The sequence below is a fragment of the Lissotriton vulgaris genome, chromosome 1_1 (assembly GCF_964263255.1).
Source record: "Lissotriton vulgaris chromosome 1_1, aLisVul1.2, whole genome shotgun sequence".
Lineage (NCBI taxonomy): Eukaryota > Metazoa > Chordata > Amphibia > Caudata > Salamandridae > Lissotriton > Lissotriton vulgaris.
Genome location: NC_141685.1, coordinates 1,138,473,447 through 1,138,485,575, shown reverse-complemented (window position 1 = coordinate 1,138,485,575; position 12,129 = coordinate 1,138,473,447). Strand labels below are relative to the sequence as shown.

The 12,129-nt window shown below is 42.3% G+C and overlaps 1 protein-coding gene across 14 annotated transcripts in view; it reads left to right on the top strand.

Moving 5' to 3' along the window:
* Nucleotides 1-12,129, top strand: part of SLC39A5 (solute carrier family 39 member 5) — a 275,804-nt gene that overhangs the window by 188,353 nt on the left and 75,322 nt on the right. For 7 of the 14 annotated variants that reach the window (XM_086963849.1, XM_086963836.1, XM_086963841.1 and 4 more), the window contains exons 7-10: nt 2,774-2,846; nt 3,631-3,891; nt 4,065-4,145; nt 8,841-9,031. In XM_086963849.1, coding sequence (XP_086819975.1) covers nt 2,774-2,846; nt 3,631-3,891; nt 4,065-4,145; nt 8,841-9,031 — 606 coding nt within the window. Of the gene's footprint in view, nt 1-2,773; nt 2,847-3,627; nt 3,892-4,064; nt 4,147-8,660; nt 8,735-8,840; nt 9,032-12,129 lie in introns of those variants that run through there. The other 7 variants (XM_086963831.1, XM_086963845.1, XM_086963847.1 and 4 more) reach the window with 2 other exon arrangements.

The following is a 12,129-nucleotide window of genomic DNA, read 5'->3' as shown; positions in this document are numbered from 1 at the left end:
TAAAGTTTACTTAACAAACACTATAAGTTATAGGGATATTGTAGTTAGAAATTAGCATTTAAAAAACCTTTGAAATTCACTGAAAAAACCATAGGTTTCAGGTAGGTTATAGTTGGGAATTATCATTAAAAAACCTTAGAAGTTCACTGAAAAAAACCATAGGTTTTAGGGGTGTTATAGTTAGCTGGACATTTCACTCGTACAAAACCATTGAAATTCCTCAGTTATAGTTAGTTGCACTAAGTATAACTCGCGCGCCCGAAATCCACTGCTGATGATGTCACATATTACATAATTCATGACATGGTCAGTGACATCACTGATGACATCATGCACGTGACAGATACACCTCATCATACACTAGTATAACCTTTCATCACTCACTGTAAAATACAGAGTACCATATTTGAATCCATTGACGCACCAATGCAACTTTCTAAAAATCCACTCAGTGATTCCTAGATCTACACACACATCTAAACACTTGCCTATAGATTCACTCATACATTCTAGCAAAGATCAATCGAACACTATTAAATATACTTATACACCTACATCAACATTACACACCAGCACACACCCTATTCACTTATGCTGTCATCCTACCCACGTATGCAAACAATTGATTATACTTACATTTACTAAGCTATACACTTATACAAACATCACATAATTTATTCATATAGATAATAACTCATACTTAGTGTGTTATAAAATCACTATTTCAAATATACAGTTTTCGATTACGTCACTCATACAATCACTGAGTCTTATGTATACTTATTTATATACAACTGTCACATACATTGCCTTTTATATTTCTACTTTGTTGGACATGTATCATTGAGAAATATATTTACTCATCAACACACCCATAAAGAGATTCACTCACCCAAAACAACTGTTTTCACGTACAGTCGTAACCTCATATATGTACTTAATCAACTATTTATACATATTTAGACAGTTACACACCTTCCATCCAACTAAACGCACATTCAATCTCTCATACAAAAACTCTCTTAACTAATTAAAAACTAATATAGAGTTTCACATACCTAGTAATCAACTTATGCAGTAGTTTACACAACAAGACACAGAGTGAAACATATTCACACAGTTAAATCACTATCCCATATATTTAGTGAGACACTTTAAATTACTCACTTACAGTCAATCACAGTAGTACTAAATCCTCCATCCAGACGCTTCTACATCCACTCAGGCTTCAATGCAGATTCCTATATATATATATTAATAATTAAATAAATAGCAAACCAAACGCATTCACTGGATGATGTCATCAGTGATGTCACTGACCATGTCATGAATGATGTAATATGTGACATCATCAGCAGTGGGTTGCGGGCACGCGAGTTATACTTAGTTCAACTAAATATAACGGAGGAATTTCAAAGGTTCTGTACGAGTGAAATGTCCAGCTAACTATAACACCCCTGCAACCTATGGTTTTTTCAGTTAACTTCTAAGGTTTTTTAAATGATAATTCCTAACTATAACCTACTAACCTACCTGAAACCTATGTTTTTTTCCATTGAATTTCTAAGGTTTTTAAAATGACAATTCCCAACTATAACGTCCCTGAAACCTATGTTTTTTTCAGTAAAAAAAAATATATATATATATATATATCTTGTCTGTTTCTGTACTTTCAATTTTCCACATAACGCTAGCAGACAGCTCACAATCAATTATTAGTTCTAATAATAAATACTTTGAAAAAGGAAGACTTCCCAAAGAGTTTGTTCCTAAATAGCATGAAAGGTTTAAGGGATAAGATTATGGGAGTTAGGGTTATGGGATTAGGATCTCAATAATATTCTAGATTAGGGGTTAAGCATAGAGGGTTTGGACTGTAGGTATTTGGGGAGAAGGACTGGGTTATGGGTATATGAGTTAGGAGTATGAGGTTAGGGTTTAAGAGTTAAGGCTCTGAGATAGCGGTCTGTTGGGTAAGGGGGGTAATGGATTAGTGTTATAGAGTTAATGGTTTAGAGGTTTCACATATGGGATTAAGGTTGTAAGATTGAGGGTATGTTGTATATAACTTTAGTTATAAATTTAAAGGTTTAGGGTATAGGTTTAAGAGAACAGTAATGGGCTAAACACCATGATTACACTTACACCATGCTTACAAATATGTTGCGTGTTGATGATTGGCAGCTATTTTTAGTCTACTTGTTCAAAATAAAAATGTGTTGAAGTGTTTTAAAGCCACACTGCACTACAATTAGAAGTGTTAAAACTATTTTGCTTTCTGTAAGTAAATCAGTGTGGCTGTTTGCTTACTGTGGTCATTCCTGGTTTGCACTTAGTATAGTGCTGTGGCAACCTAGTTGGGTAGCTGCTTGTGCTCTACAAATGCAAACTGTATCAAATAAAATTTAACAGATGCTACTTCTAAGTACAAAAACGTAATCAACAAAGTACAACCCTAGTTGTGTAAGTTGGCCTCACTTCCTTTGGTGTATTGATAAACGGGATATACCCTCTTGTCTGTCACTGCTAAGATAATTGTCCCCTCTTTAAACTGATTTGGCTCACAAAATTAGGCCTTTGGTGCAGGAAGCCTTTCCCAAGATCGAAGAGGCTAGGCTGACATGCAGAGGAGGATAACAAGTTCAGCTGCCTGTTAAAGCTTGAGATGTTAGTATCTACATACCTCACTCTGCTCACTAACAAACTCTAGACTAATCTGCCTGGACAATGCAATGTTAAAATGATAGCAGTCTAATTATGTCTATCCTACTAGAAAACAAGGAGAGAATTTTCTGGATCTGAGCAGGCCAGCCCGGGAGCACTGCGAGCCTTGGGTTCCACAGAAGGTGAGTGGTTACAAGGATGGGAGTGGTGTGCACAGGGCTCTGATGGATAAGCAGCTGCAAAACCTTTCTGGTTTCTAATCAACCCCGTACCATCTTGCATCGTTCAGAGCACGCAGTGCCCAAGGGTACCATGTCTGCGCCAAAACCTTAATAGGTGTACTGGCACTTGCACTATACCACTGTGGCTAGGCTGTCTTGAAAAAATAATTTCCAATCTTGATTATTTTTTTTAAAGTGGACTGCATGCTTGATCTGTCTCAAATCTTCTGTGAGGTTTTTCCACAGTATGGCTCCTACGCTTGAGGGGGTCCTCCCTCCAGTGGTTCTTCTACTAGCATCCAGAATCACGAATAGTCCTCTATCAAGCAATCTTAAATTTCTCCCTAAAATAAATTTTCTAGAACCACCTTTAAGATGGAGGTGAGGGGCCTATATTTCACACTTCCTTATGCACATTAGCCAGCGCAGCCTATGACCAGTGGGGTGAGTGGGTTGAAATGTTTTACAGAGCCGGAGGTGGTGGGGGTAGTTACATTATTGTCACTCGCAGCCTGCTATATTCTACCCAAAACCACACTTGTTACACCATTCCCTCACACCCAATGTAATAAAATGCTCACTTACTGCCAGGGATAAGACCCACTGTTGACTCCCTGGATCTACCCCCTCCCCCACAGCTTTTCTAGGAGTCCTTGCTTTCTGCACCCAGAAGGGATTCCTCACCAAGTTTCAGCAAACAATTGGATTACTCACTTACCTTTCTTTTCACCCCTCTCTCCAGCAGAACATGAGTTTCCTTCCTCCTTGGACCTGGAGGCTGGTGGTACTGGGCGGGCACACCGCTGTTCCCTTCTGGTGCACACAGAGCCCGAACAAGAGCAGAACAATACTGTGCGATCCGCCCACACATCCACAGAGGACATGCAGTTCCATATGGGGCATTCTCATGGCCCACAGCAAGCAGAGGCAGCTGGTATTGCAGACGTTGCCTGGATGGTAATCCTGGGAGATGGCATCCACAACTTCACCGATGGACTGGCTATAGGTAAGGGCTGGATAACGATTCGGAACATGGTAAGGACTAGCCTTCCCTTTGAGCATTGCTCCCATGGAAGGTTCTCCTTGATTTATCATCTGGAGTTTAGCACAATAATTACGTGGTAACCGCACTAATTAGATCACTGCATTAAATTATATTTGTTCTTACTTCCTTGGCAGGTGCTGCCTTCTCCCAGGGCATTCCTAGCGGTTTAAGCACCAGTATTGCTGTCTTCTGCCATGAGCTACCTCACGAGCTCGGTAAGTGATCCTGCATGGTTTGCCCTGTGAATGTTGATAATCCCTCCTCTGCCAAAATCTTTATGCTTAGGTGTCCAGCAAACACTCAAGACTTAAAGGGAAGTGTCACAGCAACTTTATAAACCTCTCACCCATATGCAGTGCCAATCGAGGAGTACTTCATTTCTGTTTAAACATCTAATTTTGGCCTGCACTTAGTGGAGTCCTTTAAGATCGTCCCTGAAACAACTGTCTGCAGAAGGGGGGGGAGTGGTGTGATTACTATAGCTTGGAATGCTAACCATGTCAAGTGGAGGGTGATGTATTTGCTACTGTATCCAACACTTGAGTGCACTGCATGTTGCTCAGTTCTATGAAAAAGGAAATAAATAAAATGTTAACTATAGATCCCCCCCCCAAAGATTAATATACCCAGCACTAATCTTGCAAAGGTTAGAACATCTCTAGAATTATTTGTTTCAATGTTTTAACCATATGGATTGCCATTACTGCTGCTTTCCGTTCCGCCAATAGTATGCCAAGGGGACAAAAACTGTTCTATAAACAAACAAGTTACCTCCCTTCATTAACGTTCTTTCTGGTGACTATTTTATTTAACCACAGATTCTGCACTTTTAGAATATTCCCAGGTGCCAGACTGGATCCAGAAGACTTAAAACTGCATTTCTCCCTCGTGCCGGTAGGTGATGTGTGGCTCCGCACCTACTTCGTTCCTTCCCAGCAGTGATTAATGCAGCCACATATTAGTGCCACCTTTGGGTACTGACATCATTTTGCTTCTTGACCCTTTCTGCACCCTCCGACAAAGAGCCCAATAATAATCCAATTCCTACATTGAACCTTTTTGGTTTAGAAATGAGCCCATTCCACAGAACGGGGAGGTGGTAGGGCAGTGAGTAATCCGTGGTTAGAGAATCCACCAGAAAAGGCATAACCAAATGGAATTTGTTCTTCTGATAAATACTTTTAACAGCAGCTCACCTTTAGAATAGATATCAAAGCAGTTCCTCCCAAGGTGGAGGGCCTGTGAAAAGGCTTGTACCAAAAAGTCGTCCAGGTCCGAATTGGTGAAATGCCCTTCCCCTCGGACCTGGCTGTCAAGACAGAAATGTTTAACGAACATGTGCACTGGTGCACATGTTGCACCCTGGCGGATATCAAGATCAGGCACTCCATGTGTCAACACAGTTGTAGCAGCCATGGCCCTCGTACAGTGAGCTCTGAGTCTTTCTGGAGGAAACCTCTTGGCAAGCATGTAGCTAATGTAATGTATAGGACTATCCAGCTTGACAAAGTCCTTTTCTGAACTGCCTTACCCAGAAACCCCCCTAAAAATCGGATCGTCCAATCAATAGTTTTTAGTGTGATCGTTGTACATGGTCATGGCTCTGGTGGGGTCTAGCCAATGGAGTCTCTTGCTCTTTTGAGGGATGAGGCGGAGCAAAGAATGTTTAGATTGTGATATATTGCCCAACATGAAAAAGTCACAACTTTTGCCAAGAATTATGTCCTGGTGCTCAACACCAGTTTATTTGGGGGGAAAAGGTGGTGGAAGGCAGCTGAGAGCACAAAGTTGTGATGAGCCGAAGTTTATTTTTGGTATACGTTTTTATTGGCATTTTTATAATCACTGTTGTCCTTTTTATAATCACTATAACACAAACACAGTATTTCAGTGAAGAAACCACCCTAACAGCCCCCCTCCCCTCAGGCTCCAGCATAATCTCAAGACAATGGAAATGTACTGTGCAATGTTGATGGTATTCCATGGCAAATCAGAGAGAAACAATTTGCGGATAATGTTTACACAGCATAAGCTAGAAGTCATTTTACAATCCCCCATCATGACCCTGCCATCTCTGCATACTCAGCCACTCGCGTACCTACGATGTGATAAGCTGAAGTTATGGCGACAAGAAACGTGGTCTTCAAAGTCAAGTGACATAGAGGACAGCTGTGTAATGGTTTGAAGGGAGTTCACATGAGGAAAGTGAGAACCCAATTAAAATCCCGCTGTAGCATTGCAATGAGTTTGGCGGGGGAAACGTGTGTCAAACCTTTTATAAACGTCATCACTATGGGAGTTTAAGCAAGGATGGCTTGTCCAGCAAGCATAAAAAGGCTAAAAGGGCAGACAAATAACCTTTGATAGTGCCCACTGCAACCTATTTTTGGGCCAGAGATAAAAGAATATAAAATCTGACAGTCTAGCTTTTAATGGGCCAGTCTTGAAGGTACCACACCAAGCTAAAAATGTGTCCCAAGCCTGGCGTAGAATGACTTTGACAAGGGACACCCGGCATCAAGGATGACATCCACAATTTCGGGCGGGAGATCGAATGCAGTCAACTACGACACTAAACATCCAAGCATAGATGTATCTTTTTTACAAGCCAGGGTGCAGAACCCTGCTCTGCTGCTGCGACCGAAGATCCTCCCAATGTGGTAACTTGTTCAGAGTCCACATGCTAATGCCCAGAGGTTCTGGGTACTACACTCTACTGGCACAATCCGGAGCCACTAAGATGACTTAAGTTGTGTTGACTCTAGCTGGAATACATCCCCAAGGGAGAGCTTTCTTGGAAACACCAGATCGCAAGAGTTTCGACATTGCATTAGTGGCAAAAATGTCAGTCTGGGTTGTTCACATTGCTGAGAGATGCCCTGTGCCACCTTTGGATGTAATCATCATTTGTGATCCGCCAGGCGATGCCAGCTGTTATTCTGCCCTGGCCTTCAATGATTCTGCCAGGTGGTTCACAACTAGGAAAGTGCCCTGACATTCCAGCCAGCCCCAGAGACAACCTGCCTCAACGAACATGACCCCATCCTGCCCTCCTTGTTGTAGTACCACATGGTGGTGGTGTCGTCTGTGGGAACCTGAAAAAGCCATCATTTGATGTATGGGCGGAAGGCTCTCATCTTCAGGCATATGGCTAACTGCTCCCACAGATTGATGTGGAAGCGGGTCTCCACTGGAGACTAGAGTCCTATCATCTTCACCAGTCCCAGATGACCACCTTGTCCCAGATGACCACCTCAGCCCAGCAACGAAGCATTTGTAACAACCAAAAGCTCTGGGTTGGGAAGGCAGAGGAATTTGGGCCAGTCCAATTGCAGTCTATCAGCCACAACAGCAGAGCTGTTGCAGTGTCTGACAAAACCTGGCATAAACGATGAGCAGGACGGAGCAGGTCATAAGGCCCAGAAACCCCAGTCACTGACTGCGATCCAGAACCAAGGCTGAAACATCGGGATCATTGTAATATCATAAACTCGCAGGGATAGAGGAAAGAAGCAGAATTTCACAGTTTGCAGGATGGATCTCATGAAAAGTGCAGCTGTAAAAGACTTAGGTGTGAGTTTGGCACGTTAATAGTGAACCCCAACAATGTCAGCAGGTCCGCTGGCCTCTTTAGGTGGTGTATCCTAGACTGTGGCGAATCCACCTTCAGCAGCCTGTCATCGATATAGGGGAAAACCGGAATCTACGACCTCTGAAGGTGTGCCTTTGGGAATACATTAAGAGCACTGGTGAGGCTGAAGGAGAGCACAGCAAATTAAAAATGCTCCTGGCCTATTTTGAGCCACAAGTAGTATCTGTGGGACTACAGCAGAGGCACATGAAAGTAGACGTCCTGCAGATAAAGCCACCATAGAGTTGCTTGGATTCAGGGCAGACAGAATTTGGGCCAATGTGAGAATCTTGAATTTGTATTACGAAAGAAGACATTCAGAGGGTAGTGATCTAAAAGTGGGATGAAGTCATCCGTCCTTCTTTGGCCCTAGGAAATAATGGGAGAAACAGCTAGTCCCTATTTCCAGGGCTGGTACCCGGTCTATGACTCCTTTGGTTAACACAGCCTAAATGTCTACGGCCAGTTTGGCCCTGCTTGCACGATTTCTTGCAGTGCTCGGTGACATACAGCTTTGCGTCATGTTCCCAGATTGCCGTCGACATCATGAGGGCACACTCTTCACGCAACTTGAATTTGTTCCTCAAACCTAAACACCAGAGACATACTTTGTGCGGGTCTCTCTCACACATTTGCTTATGACAGTCCTGAGAAGCCTTCCTGAGAAGCCTTAACTTCTGTGGTTTAAGGAGGAGAACTGTTCCCTTCCAGATTGCTTTTTTTGAGAAAGGGTGCAGAAAAATCTAGTCAACTGAAGTAAAAAATTGGGACTGAGCTCCAGATCTGCATGCAAAGGTACGAAAAGACAGGAAGTGACGTCAGTGCATAGGTGGCATTTATGTATGGCTATTTGTCACTTTGCGGGATGAGTGCGTTACACGTGGAGCCTCACAATGCCAAATATTAGTGCCCGGAAACAATGCTGTTTTAAATCGTCCAGATTCAGTCTGGGGCCTGGGGTTATTCTAAAGTTGGGGAATCTGCAATCAGAAGCATCCATCATGAATGGACTATCTTACTCTGTCACTCAACTCTGTAGGTAACTAGTATATTCTCTCCTGGTTAGTGTTTAGTTCATAACTGTTCTATTGTCACTAAGAGTTTTCCTGCAATCACAAAGTACAAATGAATAAACTGTTCTCACCATACAGCCTCTTCCAAACTCTAGGTGAGTGCTCTCAGTATATGTATATAAATGTATTGAGCATCATTTCTTTTACTACACAGAAAACCTAAATGTACAGTAGATTAATAATTAACCTCCGTATCCACTCTATAGGTGACTTTGCGGTCCTACTGACAGCGGGGATGCCCGTGCGACGAGTAATGGTCTTCAGTTTGCTGTCTGCTTTCCTGGGGTACCTTGGCATGCTTGTGGGCACCACCGTGAGCCAGAGCTCCTCCAAGGTAACTCCCTGGATTTTCGCGGGCACTGCAGGAATTTTCCTTTATGTCGCCCTGGTGGACATGGTAAGTGAAGAACATTTTTCGCCAGTCTTGCAAATAAATCTATGGTGCTGCTCGTAAAATGCTGTTTTAAATGTAGGAATACCAAATCCTGAAAAATTCCTTATATATTAGATCGGAAGAGCAGTGGTCTAGAAAACACTATGTGAAACCAAGGACGTATTTTCATGCTAAATCCAATACTTAGCCAAATTGTGTAAGTTACTTGCTCATGATTCTCATCCATGTCAAATTTGAGAGCACTCAGAAACAGGGCAATATTCATATTAAGCGTTGAAATGTGTACATTAAAAGAAAACTGTAATGTGACATCATCCTATGCTATTGTTCTACTGGCAGTTCGGGCTGGACTTGGGGCACAGGGTCAAGACTGATTTGCATATGGCTGGGTTCAAACTGGAATGGCATGGTGAGCAAAAAACGATGGATTTAGGCCCAGATCTATGTGCTGGGGTGAATGTATGACATTGTTCTGCATTCTGCCCATCAACTGTTGTTTTTGCAATTGTTCTACTGGGGGCACAGTCTGAAACTGTTGCAACTGATTTGCAATGATTGAAATTTGTGGGTATTTTAGGAAATAGTGGCAGTGCACCCCTACACAACAATTGTATCAGAATGGGCATTGCTGTTCAGTTAATGATGCTACACCCCTAACATTAAAATTTTCAAACTTGTTTTGCACTCACCATCCTTGTTTTACTATTAATTTGAAATTCACATTTTGATTTTTCAGTATGACCAGGAGGTAAAATAACGTGCCTAATTATGCTGTTTTTTTGTGACGTACACCCCATTATCTTTTGTAACATCCTCAGATATTGTATTGAGCTGAAACATGTTCATAATCATTGACTGGGTGCCTGAGCAACTTCCCAAATGGAGCTCTGTACCGCCATTACCCGACAGAGTGCAATCTGCTCTAGTAGGCCCCTGTAAAATGTTGATACCGTCAGTTCCACTAAAGTTTCACACTCCACACATTCTGATGATAGAGTGAGGATATAACTAATTAACACATAACTGTACAACACACAAACAACCTTAAACCAGCATTGGCATAGCCAATAGATCTCACCTTTGGGACCTTATAAGTATTTAGTTATGCAGCACAATATCCTTGGTGCAACAACATCAACTGTTGCATGGCTAAACACTTATAAGGTCCCAAAGGCGAGGCCTATTGGCTGTGCCAATGCTTGTTTAAGGTTGTTTGTGTGTTGTACAGTTATGTGTTTTTTAGTTATATCCTCACTCTATCCCCAGACTGTGTGGAGTATGAAACTTTAGTGGAACTGATGGTACATGGAGATGATGGACGGAGCGTTAAAACTTTTCAGAAACTCACCCCCAGTCACAGATCTGGGTTGAATCCCTCATCATTTTTTAGCTCACTTCGCCACCTCAGTTCAGACCCAGCTATATGCAAATCAGTCTTGACCCTGTGCCTCATGGGAACAGTCCAACCTGAACTGCCAAGCCAGGTCTTCCCTGAACCAGAAACAAGAATCCTGGGACCGGTTTCTGGCCAACAGCCCTCATCAGCCAGGATATCTGTGTATGAACTGGAGTCGTGAAGTGAGCTAAAGAGGATGGATTTAACCCAGATCTGTGACTGGGGGTGAGTTTCTGAAAAGTTTTAGCGCTCCGTCCATCATCTCCTTTTGTTTGCTTTGTTCACCCTAAGTTGGCAGGGTATGCCCAGACGTGGGTCCCTTGCTCACTTTGGCACTGGATTCAAGCTAGCCTGGCTGATGAGGGCTGTTAGCCCGAAACTGGTACCAGGATGCTTGATTCCGGTCCAGAGAAGACATGGCTTGACAGTTCGGGCTGAACTGTTCCCATGAGGCACAGGGCCAAGACTGATTTGCATATAGTCGTGTCTGAACTGGGGTGGAGAAGTGAGCTAAAGAACGATGATGGATTCAACCCAGATCTGTGACTGGGGTGAGTGAAAAGTTTCAGCACTCAGTTCATCATCGCCTTGTGTTTGCTTTGTTCGCCCTAAGTTGGCAGGGTATGCCCAGACGTGGGTCCCTTGCTCACTTTGCCACTGGATTCAAGCTAGTGATCCAGCGGGTTACCAGTAACAGGTAATCTAACACCACATACTCACCTGTGCCCATAAATTAATTCACAACATACTGGCAATAACCACTGGGGTCATGTTTTGTAATTCTCTATATTATATATCTCTAGTACCTAACCAATCTTTCACTGATCAAAAGCTCTTTCCTCTGATCAATGGACCATTAGTTTGAATTAGATGATGGTGAAATTACATATATTTTCAATATACTTACACCTTGGAAATGATCACAGAGTCGGAATGTATTTTTTAATTTTATCTCAGATTAAATTCATGTGAACCACTTACACAGTACAGAACAAACTCTGTTTCTCACAGGAAGGAAGATTCAATAATCAATCAAAATGCATCCATTTATACTTTGCAACGACACTGCATGAGAGGGAGAGGATAGAGGGACAAGCTCACAAGCGCAAAGACATATATATTTATATTTACCGAGAATGGTGTGAAAACCAACTCCCAGGCCTAGAAATCGGAAAGGGTCCCCCAGGAAAGGTCTGGCGAACAAAGACTTCAGAACAGGAATAAGGACAGGACACCGATGCTTGCGTAGCACCCTTCTCTGACACACTCTTCCTTCTTGAGATTCTTCCGCGATCTTCTTCTAAATTAATTTGCTAAAGATAATTACTTGGTAATGCGATTCTTCTCCAGCATCACTCGTCACTCCGACAGCATCCCGGTCTGGACTTCTGTGCTCTCGACAGCATCCCGGTCTCAGTGCTAACTAACTAACTAATGCTACCTCAATTATACCTTTCTGTATGCTGGTACCACTCAGTAATGTTTCAAACTTATGAAAATTCTACCTCTGATTGGACAGGCAAAGGGATGTGATTATCACACCAGGCTTATTTCCCATTATATTCTTTAAGCTCTTTGTTTAAAATCCCACCCCTTAAGTTTTATACATCAATCTTTATTCCCACCTGGATTCACAATGTAATTGTCACATATTAGAAAAAAAACAGTAGTTCCCATTCATTTCAGTGGACTGTCGTTCTGATTC